This window comes from Bufo bufo, chromosome 7, assembly GCF_905171765.1.
Source record: "Bufo bufo chromosome 7, aBufBuf1.1, whole genome shotgun sequence".
NCBI lineage: Eukaryota > Metazoa > Chordata > Amphibia > Anura > Bufonidae > Bufo > Bufo bufo.
Genome location: NC_053395.1, coordinates 154,573,385 through 154,592,057, shown reverse-complemented (window position 1 = coordinate 154,592,057; position 18,673 = coordinate 154,573,385). Strand labels below are relative to the sequence as shown.

Sequence of the window (18,673 nt, the reverse complement as noted above, 5' to 3'; positions counted from 1 at the left end):
TTTACATTCTGTATTTTCATGTAAAAAGCTTTTTAAATCTCTGAGTATTGCAGCATTTACAGAGCTTTTTATATGGAAATATTGAATCGACTTATACAAAGCTGAATAAGAACAGCATCTCTCCCTCTGTGCTATGCTGTCCTCGGACATGACAGAGATGCTTTAAGCCCTTAAAGGGGTTGTCCCATGAAAAATATTCTACAATTTTCAAACCAGCACCTGCATCTAAATACTTTGTAATTGCTTGTAATTAAAAATGTAGTATAGCCACTGAGTTATTTAATAAAATGCATCTGTATAGCGCCACCCTGCTGCTTGTTATTTTCTATTTCTTTGTCCTCTCACTGAGATGTCCGCACATGCTCAGTTTCATCCTTCAACTGTCTCCTTGAGTGTAATAGGGAGAGCTGAGACACGCCTCCTGAGTGGTGATAGGGAGAGCTGAGACACGCCTCCTGAGGTGTGATAGGGAGAGCTGAGACACGCCTCCTGAGGTGTGATAGGGAGAGCTGAGACAAACACCCTTAACTGCAACAGAAAGGACACTCCCCTTGAGCTGTCAGCTTGCTATAAATCTAGCAGAGCAATGAATGGGGAGATCTCTGGATCCGTGTGCGGTGCAGGGCTGGTTCTGGCTTTGTTGGAAAGAGATTGTCTTGTCCTACATGATGTCTGATTTTCATTTTTTATGTTAGTAATGGAATAACCCCTTTAAAGGGAATCTGTCACCAGAGCAGCATAAAATAGTGACAGATCCCCTTGGCAAAACATTATCTAGATTGTAGCAGCAGTGCAGGTTAATTACAGCTGCTCGTCCTATTCAAGTTAAGGGGACAAGCAGTTGTAATTACACTGCACCGCTGCGACGATCTAGAGGGCATGTGGTTAAACAGTGAAGAGGAAGCAGCGCTCACATGAGCAGCTGATTGGTGGGGTCCGGGGGTCAAACTCCCTCTAATCTGATATTACAGACTTAATCCTGAGGATAGGTCATCAATATTGTAGCACTGCACAACCCCTTTAATGCAGCACAGCACTGCTGTCAGAATTACTTTAAGTACGTGTATGCGTACTATAACATACATAGATACCTGAAGAGGACCTAGGTACCTTTTCAAATATAGACATGACTTGTAACATAGACGTGAAACTCTCAAGACAAAAATACAAAGCCAGAGGTTAGCCTGAGCTTTTGTTTTAGGAAACTAAGCCCAGCAATTTCCTGACATATTCCTACTTAGTGAGGCAGTCACTTTAAAGGAATGTGTCATCAGAAAATTACCTATTGTTCAATCGTTTTTTGTTAAAAAAAAATTTAATTGTTGGTGATTTTTTTCCATGTTACTCTATTTAAAAAAAAATAATTCTAAAATCCTGCAGTTTTCGCACTGGCCACTAGGCCTAAAGGATGTCAAAGCTTCCTGTTCTTTAAGAACAGCCACATGGGTCATACACACAATGGGCATTGACTTATACAGGAGAGTCTTGTAGGCATGGTCTGTGACCTGTGCAGAGGTCAGGAGGAGCTGATAAAGCTGTGGTATCACCTAGTGTGGTGTTATCTATATGTAGGTGATACAGTATCTATCATTGCAATTCTGCCAGTGATGAAAACGCAATGGCTATTGAAAAGGTATCCGGAAACCCGGAAGTCTCAACATATTGTTAGACCTAGTGCCCATTGAGAAAACTGCATGATTTTAGGCACCTTTAAAAAAAAATTAGATGGAAAACGAAAGCAAAAATCAACAATTCTAGAAAAATATGTTTAACATACAAACCATAGGTCATTTTCTGTTGCCACATTCCCTTTAAGAGCAGGAGAAGTGGAGACAATCTTCTTCAGAGGACCTATGTCTACTACTAGGGTATTATTCCTGCTCACAAAGGGAATTCTGAAGTTTAAATAGGAATCTTCATTCATACAGTTCCTCACCAAATGCCTGCACTGTAGCTTCACCTTTGGATTTTATCTGTTAGAAATACTGCCATGCTCCCCCTAGTTTGAGTCCAGTATTACAGCTCAGCTCCATGGAAGTGAATGGGACCAAGTTGTCATACCACACGCAACCTATGGCCAAGGGTGGCACTCTTCTTGGAAGAAATCAGGAATGTCTTTTAATCTTGTATAACTCCTTTTAACCAAACCTTGTGTAATCGAGAAATGCTAAATTGGAAGAGATTCATTGTCATCACTAGATAGTTAACCTTTCACTTTTCAGTGGATGTTTTAGGATTAGGGCTCATGCACACAAACATACTTTTTGCGGGTCGGATGCGGACCCATTCGCTTCAATGGGGCTGCAAAAGATGCAGAGAGCACACTGTGAGCTGTCCACATCCTTTTGTCTATCCCATGGCCCTACAAAAATATAGAACATGTCCTATTCTTGTCCGCATTACAGATGAGGATAGGACAGTTCTATTATGGGTCGGTCGTTCTGTTTTTTGCGGATCTGCAATTTGTGGACTGCAAATCAGCCAACGTTCGTGTACATGAACAATTACACATCTTCCTAAGTGCTTGTTTTCTGTGATTACTCTTATTACCGCCATAGTATGAATCAGTATAAAATTGTATGTGACCCGTTTCCTTTAGCTGACCATGCTGACCTGAAAAACATCTCATACATCTATGGGTAAATCTAAATCTCATAAGCTGTTAATGTTTGACTTGAGAAGTGCGTGGACGGAGAGCAATGGAAATGTTGGCATTTCTTAAGTTACTATAGTAGGACTTCATGGGCTCAGTGGGTCAACAAACATATCCAAGCTTTCAATCTCCCCTGCAGCAGTATATAACCTGCTCTCTTTGATATGACATTAACTCTTTCATTGACCTGGGTTGCTATCTTAACCACTAAAATACACAATGAACTTGAATGCTTCAACACGTCCATCTGCTGTGAGTAGCATGAAGTATTCTGCATGGCTGGAGGCTATCTATCTATCTATCTATCTATCTATCTATCTATCTATCTATCTATCTATCTATCTATCTATCTAATATCTATTTATTATCTATCTAATATCTATTTATTATCTATCTAATATCTATTTATCTATCTATCTATTTATTATCTATCTATCTATCTATCTATCTATCTATCTATCTATCTATCTATCTATCTATCTATCTATCTATCTATCTATCTATCATACATTGTAGTTGATTGAAATGCTCAATGTGCAAGAGTATACAGTGGACTTAATATATAGAATCAGGAGGGTGATTTCCACAATGCTCACCAGCATGCAAATCCATTTCCATGGTCACAAATAGATGAATGTATAATATAGTTTATATTTGCATTCTACATAATCATTTTAAATTGATATTTATAGGAGCAATTTAGTTTGAGACAGATGAATATCAATGAAGCGACTTCAAATTAGTCTCCTATTCGTTATGAGAAAAATAAATGATGTTAAACCAATGGACGAAGATTTATTAGACAAGATACATAGGTTATAGTGAAGTCACTACAGATTTTAATATGGGTATCTCTAGGCAGCCTGGTGACCCAAGGGTTATTACGCCATCTAGAAATAAAATATGGTGGCACAGATTTACTAAGCCTGTAAATGGTGTACACTTAGGCTGTCTAGATCGGCATCAGATTTATCACAGGGACTCAGGGGTAGAGGCTTTTGTCTAGCTCTAATGTATGGCTTACTTTGAGACAGAATTTTAAGCCAGAATTGGGGAGCATTTTTGGTGCAAAAGGATGCATCTTAGGTCATGCCTCTTTTCAATGACGTTCTCCCCTCCGCTAAGCTTGACTCCTTTCAGGTAAGTGAGAAAAAGTGTAGAAACCCTAGCTGCACCAAAATTGCACCACTTTTTGAACAGATTGCAGGTGTACTATGTATATTATATAAAATTCACAGGTAAGTAAATCTAAAACTAGAATCAGAATAGTTTAGGCTTCAGATTTAGAAGGGGTTTTCATATTCATGGGCTATCTTCATCGCCGGGGCTCCAGTGAGCACTGTGGCCTCCTTACAACATACCAAGCAGAGTGCCGTCAATTGAATAGTGGCTGTGCTTGGTATTGCAGCTCAGCCCCATTCACTTGAATAGGAATGAGCTGCAGAAAGGCCATATGACCGATGAATGTGATGTCACATGGTATAGGAAGAGGCTTAAGCGCTCAAGGTGCGTCGCAGCCACTTCATACAGCTGACCGGGAGTCGGACACCTTCCGATCTGATATTTATGACCTATCCTCATTAAAATCCCAAAGAAGCCGTCATACTGGAAATCAACAGATGTTTATTTTAAAATAGAATTTATCTGTAAATATTATATAATAATAATAAAATAATTATTATTATTACTACACATTTAATAGAAAAGAACTTTATCATCACGGAAAAGAAAACTTTCATTGTATTCCTCTCCTATGGGATAGCCTTAGCACTGCATCACTGTGTAATCCTGTGCTCTTGTGTACATTCCATTCATGTACCTGAAGCACTTGCAGTAAGCACTCACTTAGGTGCACTGCTCCTTCTTTACTCCACCTTTGTTAGTAATATATTCTTTGGAAGGGCAGAGTCATTTACAGTGGGAAATTCCTTCACCTGGGGAGGGCTGGGCAAAAGATGAAAAGATCCTACAGAGGAGAAAATGACTGGGAACTCATTTAAATGTCTGGATATTTGGTTTGTGCCTGGAAACTCACCTGCTCATCCCTCAGACGCAGAGAGGCTCACCTGTTGTATCTGGATCAAACAGCTGTCTCTACAACACCTACACTTTGCATTAGTTTGTCAGCCCTAAGCCATTCAAAGACTTTCTTAGCAGCCAACGGAGGTGAACCCAGAGATGATACTCTATTTCAAGGCATAGTCCTACTTCTTTATACTTGAGCAGAATGATAAGATTTTTTGAAATTGTGCCAGAGCAGTGGTAGCGCCAAATCATGATGAGCTTCATTTAACCAAGAAACGTGCCAACTTTGATGGGCCATGAAGACTTGGGTGCTAGCTCCTAATTAGAGTGTGGTCCCGGATATTTGTGCAAATTGTACATGGACCCCCAAGATTGAGAAACTCTACTGATGTCTGCCTTGCTGCTGGTCTGTCTTTGGGTTATCTTTGGTGGGACTCAGATAAGCCTAAACATCGGTCTGAAATCATGGACACCATGCACAGGTAAGAACATCATACTAATTTATTGATATCTTAGCTGCATTGCTATTTATTTTACCTTTAAACATTGGGATTCGCTGTCCGTTTCAGAGGAACTTTTTACTGTCAGATTTTGACAATTGCACGTTGCTTACAACGAGGTTGCCAAAAACAACATCATATAAATTAAAAGTTTAAAATGTTGCATGAAATGGACAATGTGCCGAGTTTTAAGCTAAGCGGCTAGCCACACTGTGGAAAAAGATGAAGGAAGTAATTGCTAAGACTTATAATAACATATTTCCATAGGGACATGTTAGATTTGTATTTTATCCTGTAGTTTGTTTTCTGCAGACTAGTTGAGGATCATATAGAAGTATACTGAACAAATGCGACAAAACCTTACCTTGTAAATTGTACTGTATTGTACTGTAGAGGTGGGCCACCATAAGCAGCCCCCCGGGAAGGTCTACCTTTATGCTTCGCTAGGTAACAGTCATTAGATACATTTAGTACACCCTTGCTTATCCATAGATGTGATTATTTGATAACTTCAGGAGACTGGCTTACGTGATGGACCGTCAGTACTTAGACAGCTACTTTTCATCACTTTATTATAGGTAGTCAGGTATCCGCCAATCAGTAGAAGACGTGGAATTCAGCAGAAAAGTCAAACTTGTCCGAGAATTACCATTCATTTCACAGAGTGAACAAAATGTGAGGCACTTGATACTTTCTCCCTAAAGAATAATGATAGTGTTCACACCTGCGAATCCGGCGACTCGCCTGGGAAATACAATATATGATAATTATGAGGGCTGGCAAAAGGATCGTTGAAAGTTTAGCATTTTACATCAAGTAAAGACATAAGGAGATGAAGTGCTGTCGTGGAAGCGGATGAACTGTCTCCTATCCTTATCTTAGATGTTGATTTTCTAAACCTGTCGCCTTGCGGTTTTAGAAGAGAATTTCAATTTGCTATACTTTATAATTTGCAGCAATTAAAATACAAAGAAATTACAGTTGTAGTTTAGCCTAGAACCATGCTTGTCAGCTCAAGTCCTCAGATAGCCCTATCATGTCGTATAGTGAGGATTTCCTTAAAGGAGTTGTGCAATAAATGTATATCGGTAATAATCTAAACACTCTCGCTTTGTAAGAGACATTGATGAATAGTTTACTGCTCCCAGTGACTGTAAATTTAGGACACAGAGGTGAAGGGAAGGCTTTAGTCCTCTGCCCTGTCCTAACAGCGCAGCAGTGAGCTATAACAGGTAGAGATGGCCTTGCGGTTCGCCCGACGGTAGTTTCGCTTCAAACTTTGCTCGTTCGCGATTCGCCGAACATGAAAACATATGGCGATATTCGCACGCGACATATTTTTTTGCATAGCGCCGAACTTTGACCCATGACACATCCATCAGGTGGGACAAGACAGCCAATTGAGATGTTTCAGCACATGGACACACCCCCACCCTATAAATGAACCCGATCTGGCAGCCATTTTACATTCTGTTTTTTGCCAGTGTAGGAAGAGGTTTCTGTGTGGAGCAGGGACAGACTGTTAGTGACACCAAACGGTAGCTAATAGGGCCACAAAAGTTCTTTTAAGGACTAGTATAGGTGTACTATCGATAGGTGTGACATACAGAGGGGTGTGATATACTTATAATATACTTTCTAACATAGAAAGTATATTATAGTGCATTTGTATTGTGCAGCAGTTGTGTGCGGTTCTGCTGTGATACCGCAGCTAGATAGAGGGACAAACGCTATTGGAATAACTAATTGCAACTGGTGTGATATACCTGTTGCCCCACCCAAAAAAACTGATTGAGGGGTGTGATATACCTATAATATATCTTCTAACATAGAAAGTATATTATAGTGCATTTGTATTGTGCAGCAGTTGTGTGCGGTTCTGCTGCGATACCGCAGCTAGATAGAGGGACAAACGCTATTGGAATAACTATTTGCAACTGGTGTTATATATCTGTTTGCCCCCCAAAAAAAAATCTGATTGAGGGGTGTGATATACCTATAATATACCTTCTAACAGAAAGTATATTATAGTGCATTTGTATTGTGCAGCAGTTGTGTGCGGTGCTGCTGAGATACGGCAGCTAGATAGCTATTGGAATAAGTAATTGCAATTGGTGTGATATACTTGTTGCCCCCCCCCAAAAAATCTGATTGAGGAGTGTGATATACCTATAATATACCTTCTAACATAGAAAGTATATTATAGTGCATTTGTATTGTGCAGCTGTTGTGTGCGGTTCTGCTGAGATACCGCAGCTATATAGAGGGACAAACGCTTTTCGAATAACTAATTGAAACTGGTGTGATATACCTGTTGCCCCCCAAAAAACTGATTATTATATTGGTGATAAATGGTATCACAAAATTGCTGGCAGAAGACAAGGATTACTGTTTTGGGGTGAGATGTGATAGTATTCCATGAAAGTCTGCTACACCAGTTTTAAATAGTGGATCTGCAGAACTGTATGTAAAACTGTACTACTTACTAAGCAATGGCTGGAGTATTGTTTGTGCTGCAGATTCGATGCATTTGTGAAATAATACAAAGTTACTTGTATAATGGAAAAAATATATATACAGCCAGGTCCATAAATATTGCGACATTGACACAATTCTAACATTTTTGGCTCTATACACGACCAAAATGGATTTGAAATGAAACGAACAAGATGTGCTTTACCTGCAGACTGTCAGCTTTAATTTGAGGGTATTTACATCCAAATCAGGTGAACAGTGTAGGAATTACAACAGTTTGCATATGTGCCTCCCACTTGTTAAGGGACCAAAAGTAATGGGACAATTGGCTTCTCAGCTGTTCTATGGCCAGGTGTGTGTTATTCCCTCATTCCCTTATTCTTCCAAAACCCTTAGAATTGTGTCGATGTCCCTTTATTTATGGACCTGACTGCATATATAAATATATATACACTGAACAAAAATATAAATGTGACACTTTCGGTCTGGCTCCCATTTTGCATGAGCTGAACTCAAAGATCTGAAACATTTTCTACATACACAAAAGACCCATTACTCTCAAATATTGTTCACAAATCTGTCTAAATCTGTGTTAGTGAGCACTTCTTCTTTGCCGAGATAATCCATCCCACCTCACAGGTGTGGCATATGAATGTGCTGATTAGACAGCATGAATATTGCACAGGTGTGCCTTAGAGTGCCCACAATAAAAGACCACTCTGAAATGTGCAGTTTGATCACACAGCACAATGCCACAGATGTTGCAACGTTTGAGGAAGCGTGCAATTGGCATGCTGACTGCAGGAATGTCTACCAGAGCTGTTGCCCGTGCAATGAATGTTCATTCCTCTACCATAAGCCGCCTCCAAAGGCGTTTCAGAGAATTTGGCACTACATCCAACCGGCCTCACAACCACGTGTAACCACACCAACCCAGGACCTCCACATCCAGCATGTTCACCCCCTTGATCGTCTGAGACCAGTCACCCGGACAGCTGCAGCAACAATCGGTTTGCATAACCAAAGAATTTCTGCACAAACTGTCAGAAACCGTCTCAGTGAAGCTCATCTGCATGCTCGTCGTCCTTATCGGGGTCTGGACCTGACTGCAGTTCGTCGTCGTAACCGACTTGAGTGGGCAAATGCTCACATTCTATGGCGTCTGGCACTTTGGAGGGGTGTTCTGTTCACGGATGATTCACAGTTTTCACTGTTCGGGGCAGATGGCAGACAGCATGTGTGGCGTCGTGTGGGTGAGTGAGTTTGCTGACGTCAACATTGGGGATCGAGTGGCCCATGGTGGCGGTGGGGTTATGGTATGGGCAGGCGTATGTTATGGACAACGAACACAGGTGCATTTTATTGGATGGCATTTTGAATGCACAGAGATACCGTGACGAGATCATGAGGCCCATTGTTGTGCCATTCATCCACGACCATCACCTCATGTTGCAGCATGATAATGCACGGCCCCATATTGCAAGGATCTGTACACAATTCCTGGAAGCTGAAAACATCCCAGCTCTTGCATGGCCAGCATACTCACTGGACATGTCACCCATTGAGCATGTTTGGGATGCTCTGGCTATAAGACAGCGTGTTCCAGTTCCTGCCAATATTCTGCAACTTGGCACAGCTATTGAAGAGGAGTGGACTAACATTCCAAAGGCCACAATCAACAACCTGATCAACTCTTTGTGACAGAGATATGTTGCACTGCGTGAGGCAAATGGTGGCCACACCAGATACTGACTGGTTTTCTGACTCTGCCCAGTAAGGAAAAACTGTGCACATTTCAGAGTGGTCTTTTATTGTGGGCAGTCTAAGGCACACACCTGTGCAATATTCATGCTTTCTAATCAGCACCTTGATATGCCACACCTGTGAGGTGGGATGGATTATCTCGGCAAAGGAGAAGTGCTCACTAACACAGATTTAGACAGATTTGTGAACAATATTTGAGAGTAATGGGTCTTTTGTGTATGTACAAAATGCTTCAGATCTTTGAGTTCAGCTCATGCAAAATGGGAGCAAAACCGAAAGTTTTTCATTATTTTTGTTCAGTGTATATACGGTATATATATTTTTCTCCCCCTCTCTTTTCTCTCCCCAATTAAAGGGATAAAGGGATTGTCTCACTTCAACAAATGGCATTTATCACGTAGACAAAGGCACTTACTAATGTATTGCAATCCAGCAGCGGTGGCCGTGTTGCACACTATAGGAAAAAGCACCAGCCTATGCATTCTCCTGCGGTCCCAGCCACTAGAGAGGCTGATACTTTTTCCCATAGTGTGCAAGCAAGGCCAACACTGATGGATTACAAGGTGGTTTTAACCCCTGGATACAAGCAGTGTATAATGTGATGGAAAAATGAATCAAGCCAGAAAAGGAGGGACTATAGACAATCACAATACATTAGTAAGTGCCTTGTATTAATTTTGCCTATATGATAAGGGAGATAATCCCTTTAAAGGCGTTCTCTGGGAATTAAGAAAATAAAATTTTTGAAAATGCTTAAATATTACTTTATTATAAATATGTTCCCAAATACCTATCATTAGTTAAAATGGCTAGCTTAGTCTAGGGAGAAATCATTAGGAGAAATAAAATGCCCTCCGTCCTATTAGTACACACAAAACCTGTCCTAATCACACAGGACAAGTGACTTTAGAACACTGGGGTAAAGAGCTGCCTCATCCTCCTCTCTGCTATACTTGTCATGGACTATGATCTGGAATACAGCTGATAAGATCTTCAGCTGAATCTCTGTGTGAATGGAGTTCATGAGGAGACATGAAGTACAGAGAGGAAAGACAGGACAGATTGTGGTAATCTAAGGCTGTGGTAATGGAGACTGTAAACAAGTGCTGCTCATTAGTCACATCCCTACCTCCTCTCTGTCCTTCATGTCTCCTCATGAACTCCATTGCAACAGAGATTCAGCTAAAGATCTTATCATCTGTATTTAGAATCATAATCCCTAACAAGTAGAGCAGAGAGGAGAATGCGGCAGCTCTTTTCCTCAGTGCTCTGAAGTAACTTGTCCTGCTAGGTAATTAGGACAGGTTTTGTGTGTACTAATAGGATAGCAGCCATTTTATTTCTCCTAATGATTGCTACCTAGACAAAATGAGCTATTATATCTAAGGAAAGGTGTTTGGGAATATATTTGTAATAAAGTAATATTTAAGTTTTTAAATTTTCTTAATTCCCAGAGAACCCCTTTAAAGTTGGGCTGGAATGGAATGGATTGTCATATAAAAGTAAAGTACAATTGCGATATACTGTAGGCATTGGAAAGGCCAGTATGTATGCTGTTCTTCTTTTTATAAACAGAAAAAGTTAAATTAAAAAAAATCCTACATATAGCAGGATAATGAAAAAAGGAAAATTCTTACATTTCATGTTGGCCATTAGTAATAAGTACCGCACTTTCTATTTTCATTTTTTTGTGAGGTTTAGGCTCCAGGACTAATAATCCAGTGGTCACACAATGGTCTTCATTTACATGGCAACAGTAATGATGCGGGGTAAGGCCACATGACCATTGCAAGCACTGGTTACAGAAGTGATGCCAGGAAGTACAGAATGTTAAGATTACTTGCATACATAAACCAAGACCAGCTGGTGACCACTAGAGCATGAGCGCTGGAGCAGCAGGGGTTTAATGTGCTATTTAGTCTATTATTTCCTTCTGGACAAACCCTACATGATACATGATTTGAATAGGTCTCACCATTTTTAGGACGATCATCCAGTTGAATACTATGGTGAGGGCGACAGTACTTTGTGATTCACTATAGTATTTGTATCTGCTGAGGCAGTAGTCTGTGCTGTGGTATTTGATTCTACTGGGGCGGTATTTTCTGCTGCACTAGAGTATTGCTGGCCCCGCTTACTTCTGTTGTTCGTGCCTTCTTATGCAGGCCCTATCTACCTGTGTTGCTCCACCTTCTATCAATTTGGACCTGCCTGTAACATGAGGCCACTTTTGGTTTTTTTTCCAGGGTCACTTTAATTTCCTAGTCAAATTTGAGTGACGCCAAGGGTAGATTCACACAATGGGTTTTACTGCATTTTTCGATGTATTTTGTAAATAGAACAAAAAAAGTATGAAAAATGCCATGTATACCCACATCAAAATCTTTTTCATTATGCAGCTCGATCCAGGTGCTGCGGAACGAGTGATCTTTATAACTCGCTGATGACCAGTGTACTCCAGGATTAAACCAGTTAATTTCTCCATGGTATTGTCCTTTTCCATGACATTTGTAATTGGCTCCAGAGGACACATTTTATGTGCTCCTCCCTTCCCAATAGGCACAGGCTTTACCATGATTATATCTTGAAAGAGCATTGCACATTTACAGAATGAAGAGAAAATTAAGAAGAACTCTAAAGAATAAAAAATAAGGTGGAATATAATTAGTCATTTTCACTTTTCTTTTGTACCTTCATGTGCAAATGCAGTTCATATTATAAACATATAAAATGAATTACATGTAAGACTGGCAGTATGGCATCTAGTGCCCTTATATTATTTCCTTTTTATTTGTATCTTATAATACATGCACGTTTATCCCAGACATGTTTAAATTCACTTAGGGCTCATTTACACGAGCTGAAGATCGGGCCAATTATCAGGAATGAATGTTCCACTTCCTACGAGCGATCATTTCCAATCATTGCCCTGTGTAAAGGTGCCATGAATCATTTGATATACACATACATGCTTGTTTGTTGTGTGAATGTGCAGCGGGCCCCTGAGGATAGGAGTGGTAGTGGCCCTGATGAGATGTTGTGTCACAGTGTATTCCCTCAGTCCGGTGCTCCCTGGGAATCGGTGCAGTGGAAAGGTGATTCAAAGACTCAGGCCAGAAGTAAAAGAATAAAAGCCTCTCTTTACTCAGTGCAAAAGATAACTTATAGTACATCCATCAGTAGTTTGGACAAAGTGCAATTTCTGTCCCCAGATGATCAGGTATGGTGGCTGGAAAAGTGGCAATTAATTACACCTTTGATGTGATATCTTGAGGATGACTCACTTTTGAACTTCTGGCTAACAGCTTTAAGCTGGCACTTGCAAAGATAGGCGTCCAATGTGTAATGCAGGTTTAGAGTTGGTCTGGCCTGAATGTGATTGAGGTGATGGGTGTCTGAACCATAGTCCCTCACCTGCAGCAAGATCTGTACAGCTGTGGTTTGCAGGTTACTCTGCTAACTATAAATCCTGTTGCTTTTCATGCAAGTCTTATCTTGGGTATTCTTGCACTCTCTCTGGAGTAGGAGCCCCTAACTGTGCTTCTTTCCTTCACACTGTCCTAGCTAGAACTCCCACTCCTGGCAGGAAGCAGGTCCAGCCTACTTCTACTAAGCAGGGAGGAACAGGGTAGTCACCCTGTCCCTGCCAACCATACCATGTCATGTTGGTGTACAGTACATAACCATATATAAAATATCCAAACAATTGGGATACCCCTAAGTATGGGATACTGAAAATGCTTCTCTGACGTGGTACCAAAAATTATTGTTTGTTGACAGCACATTGCCCGATGCACTGTTGACAAACAGTATGAAGATGAATGACTATAATAGAGATCATCCATCCCCATACAGCAGTGATCATTGCAGCAGATAAATGCAGCTATCTAGACGGCAATGATCAGGAATTAACTTCCTCTGTCCTTCCTTAATACTTTGTCATCCTATGTAAAACGATCCTAACTGTTCACGCTCGTTCTAATCATTTACTACTTTTTAAGTTAAATCATATTTTATGATATTGCTTCTGATCTCCCCCCCCCCAACGAATTTCTGATTGTGCCCCTTGTTTTTGTTTATTTTTTTTAATAAAAACATTTCCCTGTTAAACACTTCATTAATCACCTTGCCCGACCCTGTCAATCAATGATAGGGAGGGGCTGGAATAGAAAGTAGGAGGAGCAAAGGTACACACACACATGGGCTTTGGCCTGCCCTCTGTGCACTTAACTACTCTTTTGCATATGGACTAAAAGTACTTTTTCTCCAGAATGAAGGAATGGATTGCTAAGTGAAATGTATCATTACATTCAGCTGGACTAGCCCTAAATTGTACCTGGTTTAGCCGTGAATGTCCTAGTGACACATTCCTTTTAAATTTTTTAAAGTGGATTTCCAGGACTTAAATATTGAGGACTTATCCTAAGCATCCGATTAGTGGGGGTCTGACTCCTAGCACCCCAGCCTGTCAGCTTTTTTTTTTTTTTTTTTTATGACCTGCAGAATTGGAACCAGACACTGAAAGTACACAGCGCCATACACTGAGTAGTGGCCGTGCCTGGTTACTGCAGGCCTGCTCCTATTCAAATGCATTGGATCTGATATTGATGATCCTTGGGAAAAAGTCTTGGGGAAAACCCTTTAAAGTCCTTCCTGATAGGTTGTAAGACCTTCCACCAGACCCATCTGAATAAATATTTGCTATAAGTGAAATTAAGGGAACGTAGAGGGACAAGTGGTGCAAATAATGAAACGGTTTTAAGTCAATTATACCAGGAGAACGACCAAGTTGCTGTGGCTAATACGGGGGAAGCTGCTGCTCATTTTCATTTACCAGAATGTCCATTCTGCCTTGGCTATAGCCTATTGCAGGGATGGCCAACCTGCGGCTCTCCAGCTGTTGTAAAACTACAATTCCCACCATGCCCTGCTGTAGACTGATAGTTGTAGGCAGTCTTTGCATGCTGGGAGCTGTAGTTTTGCAACAGCTGGAGAGCCGCAGGTTGGCCATCCCTGATCTATTGTTTATTGTCTATGAGCTCTGTGGTTGAAGCCGACAATATAAGCAATGGATGTTTTCACTCCGGTTGTCATGACTACATATATTTCTCTGTAGTATATTTTGTTTATAATTTATATAAGAAAAATGTATGTAATTATTACACTTCACACATGCAATTACACACATGTATTAGTATATTTAGTGTAGATTATAGGTTAAACTAGACTCACAGACATACTGTATATAGCATGTAGCCATACTATCATGCCAATTCAACACTGACTATTATCTTTCCCCTCACTTTTCCCCTCACAGCAAAAGTTAACCGACAATAGGTTACCTGTCTATAGAGGAGGTTTTATTATTGAGTTGACTGCTACAGAAGGATAAGTATTTTGTATGTAATTTTTAATGGCAGTACTGCAGAAACAAAGAAAGCAAAATAGTCAAAAATTCAAAAAAATATTTTCTATGAATAGTATGAATAGTAGCTAGGTTTTCCTGCACCCGGGGCAAGGATTCAGATTTGCGCCCACCCTGATTCCTGGGCTTTCAGCGCTCCTCCCACAGCCAGCAGTATTATGTGTGGCCTGAGGAACTGTGAAGCAGGGAGCAGACAGCAATACTATGCAAAAGAGCTGCCGGACGGGTGCACCCACCCCAGTCTCTGCGCCCGGGGCACATGCACCCCCTACCAATCCCCTCACTACGCTCCTGCCTATAAACATTTGTGTAGGATCTCCAGTGCTCTTGCTTTAAGACTATGGTTTTTACGACCTCATTGGATTTCCTAGTGCTTATTTAGCCTAGTATATTAGAGGTCAGTTTTACGCTGCCGTTAATCATTAATGATTCACTGTGCTTGGAAACATTCAACTTGCCAAACATGCTCCTAACTGAAGTACAGTATATTCATTCCCCTGTGCAACTCCCTTGATACTTGTAAGTGCTGGGTGGTATTGTTACTGGTGTGATACTACCTGCTGGCAGCCCTCTACACTTCACCGGGGACAGCCTGTAGAGATAAAGAGAGGAAACTCCCCCCCCCCCCCATTGTTCTAATGATAAGTTCTTACTAGAGTGTGATCATTACAAAAATCCTCACTCTTTACTAAATTTGGAAAAATGAAGCAGCACCCTGGAATGAGGCTGAACGAGGAACTCCTGATATTCGTTTTGTCTGTGTGCTGTATGGCCTCAATGTCTTTTCCTTCTTAGAGGACATTTTCTCCGAAATAAAAAAGTGGTCGTTGATAATAATTCTTGATCTATCCTCCTTTATCAAAAAACAAAACAAAACTGAAGAATAACAATCTTCATCTCCTACCAACCATCAGTGAAAAACGCATTGCATCCAGATGTAATCCGATTTTCGATGAATCACCATACACAGAGCTGTGTGAAAAACGTAGAATATAGAACATGCTGTGATTTTTCCTGAGCGCAGAAATGATGTGTGACAAACGAGGCCTAATGGGAGTAACACTGCGGTAACCAACTCCGTTCACTACACAATGAATGGAGTTGTGTAACTGCAGCGCCAAAGCCACTCTGAAACATCTGATCGGATAGGTCATCAGTATTAAAATCCCCTTTAACCACCTCAGCCCCCAGTGCTTAAACACCCTGAAAGACCAGGCCACTTTTTACACTTCTGACCTACACTACTTTCACCGTTTATTGCTCGGTCATGCAACTTACCACCCAAATGAATTTTACCTCCTTTTCTTCTCACTAATAGAGCTTTCAGTTGGTGGTATTTCATTGCTGCTGACATTTTTACTTTTTTTGTTATTAATCGAAATTTAACGATTTTTTTGCAAAAAAATGACATTTTTCACTTTCAGTTGTAAAATTTTGCAAAAAAAACGACATCCATATAGAAATTTTGCTCTAAATTTATAGTTCTACATGTCTTTGATAAAAAAAAAATGTTTGGGTAAAAAAAAAATGGTTTGGGTAAAAGTTATAGCGTTTACAAACTATGGTACAAAAATGTGAATTTCCGCTTTTTGAAGCAGCTCTGACTTTCTGAGCACCTGTCATGTTTCCTGAGGTTCTACAATGCCCAGACAGTACAAACACCCCACAAATGACCCCATTTCTGAAAGTACACACCCTAAGGTATTCGCTGATGGGCATAGTGAGTTCATAGAACTTTTTATTTTTTGTCACAAGTTAGCGGAAAATGATGATTTTTTTTTTTTTTTTTCTTACAAAGTCTCATATTCCACTAACTTGTGACAAAAAATAAAAAGTTCTATGAACTCACTATGCCCATCAGCGAATACCTTGGGGTCTCTTCTTTCCAAAATGGGGTCACTTGTGGGGTAGTTATACTGCCCTGGCATTCTAGGGGCCCAAATGTGTGGTAAAGAGTTTGAAATCAAATTCAGTAAAAAATGACGAGTGAAATCCGAAAGGTGCTCTTTGGAATATGGGCCCCTTTGCCCACCTAGGCTGCAAAAAAGTGTCACACATCTGGTATCCCCGTACTCAGGAGAAGTTGAGGAATGTGTTTTGGGGTGTCTTTTTACATATACCCATGCTGGGTGAGATAAATATCTTGGTCAAATGACAACTTTGTATAAAAAAATGGGAAAAGTTGTCTTTTGCCAAGATATTTCTCTCACCCAGCATGGGTATATATAAAATGACACCCCAAAACACATTCCCCACCTTCTCCTGAGTACGGAGATACCAGATGTGTGACACTTTTTTGCAGCCTAGGTGGGCAAAGGGGCCCATATTCCAAAGAGCACCTTTCGGATTTCACTCATCATTTTTTACAGAATTTGATTTCTAACTCCTTACCACACATTTGGGCCCCTAGAATGCCAGGGCAGTATAACTACCCCACAAGTGACCCCATTTTGGAAAGAAGACACCCCAAGCTATTCCGTGAGGGGCATGGCGAGTTCCTAGAATTTTTTATTTTTTGTCACAAGTTAGTGGAAAATGATGATTTTTTTTTTTTTTTTTTTTTTCATACAAAGTCTCATATTCCACTAACTTGTGACAAAAAATAAAAACTTCCATGAACTCACTATGCCCATCAGCGAATACCTTGGGGTCTCTTCTTTCCAAAATGGGGTCACTTGTGGGGTAGTTATACTGCCCTGGCATTCTAGGGGCCCAAATGTGTGGTAAAGAGTTTGAAATCAAATTCAGTAAAAAATGACGAGTGAAATCCGAAAGGTGCTCTTTGGAATATGGGCCCCTTTGCCCACCTAGGCTGCAAAAAAGTGTCACACATCTGGTATCCCCGTACTCAGGAGAAGTTGAGGAATGTGTTTTGGGGTGTCTTTTTACATATACCCATGCTGGGTGAGATAAATATCTTGGTCAAATGACAACTTTGTATAAAGAAATGGGAAAAGTTGTCTTTTGCCAAGATATTTCTCTCACCCAGCATGGGTATATATAAAATGACACCCCAAAACACATTCCCCACCTTCTCCTGAGTACGGAGATACCAGATGTGTGACACTTTTTTGCAGCCTAGGTGGGCAAAGGGGCCCATATTCCAAAGAGCACCTTTCGGATTTCACTCATCATTTTTTACAGAATTTGATTTCTAACTCCTTACCACACATTTGGGCCCCTAGAATGCCAGGGCAGTATAACTACCCCACAAGTGACCCCATTTTGGAAAGAAGACACCCCAAGCTATTCCGTGAGGGGCATGGCGAGTTCCTAGAATTTTTTATTTTTTGTCACAAGTTAGTGGAAAATGATGATTTTTTTTTTTTTTTTTTTTTCATACAAAGTCTCATATTCCACTAACTTGTGACAAAAAATAAAAACTTCCATGAACTCACTATGCCCATCAGCGAATACCTTGGGGTCTCTTCTTTCCAAAATGGGGTCACTTGTGGGGTAGTTATACTGCCCTGGCATTCTAGGGGCCCAAATGTGTGGTAAGGAGTTTGAAATCAAATTCTGTAAAAAATGACGAGTGAAATCCGAAAGGTGCTCTTTGGAATATGGGCCCCTTTGCCCACCTAGGCTGCAAAAAAGTGTCACACATGTGGTATTGCCGTACTCAGGAGAAGTTGAGGAATGTGTTTTGGGGTGTCTTTTTACATATACCCATGCTGGGTGAGATAAATATCTTGGTCAAATGACAACTTTGTATAAAAAAATGGGAAAAGTTGTCTTTTGCCAAGATATTTCTCTCACCCAGCATGGGTATATATAAAATGACACCCCAAAACACATTCCCCACCTTCTCCTGAGTACGGAGATACCAGA

At 40.5% G+C, this 18,673-nt stretch overlaps 1 protein-coding gene across 1 annotated transcript in view; it reads left to right on the top strand.

The window, feature by feature from the left end:
* Positions 1–4,617: 4,617 nt before the first annotated feature.
* The window catches only part of TSPEAR (thrombospondin type laminin G domain and EAR repeats), a 144,944-nt gene continuing 130,888 nt past the window's right edge, over positions 4,618–18,673 (top strand). The window contains exon 1 of the mRNA XM_040440256.1: positions 4,618–5,160. Coding sequence (XP_040296190.1) covers positions 5,067–5,160 — 94 coding nt within the window. The 5' untranslated portion in view covers positions 4,618–5,066. The remainder of the gene's footprint in view (positions 5,161–18,673) is intronic.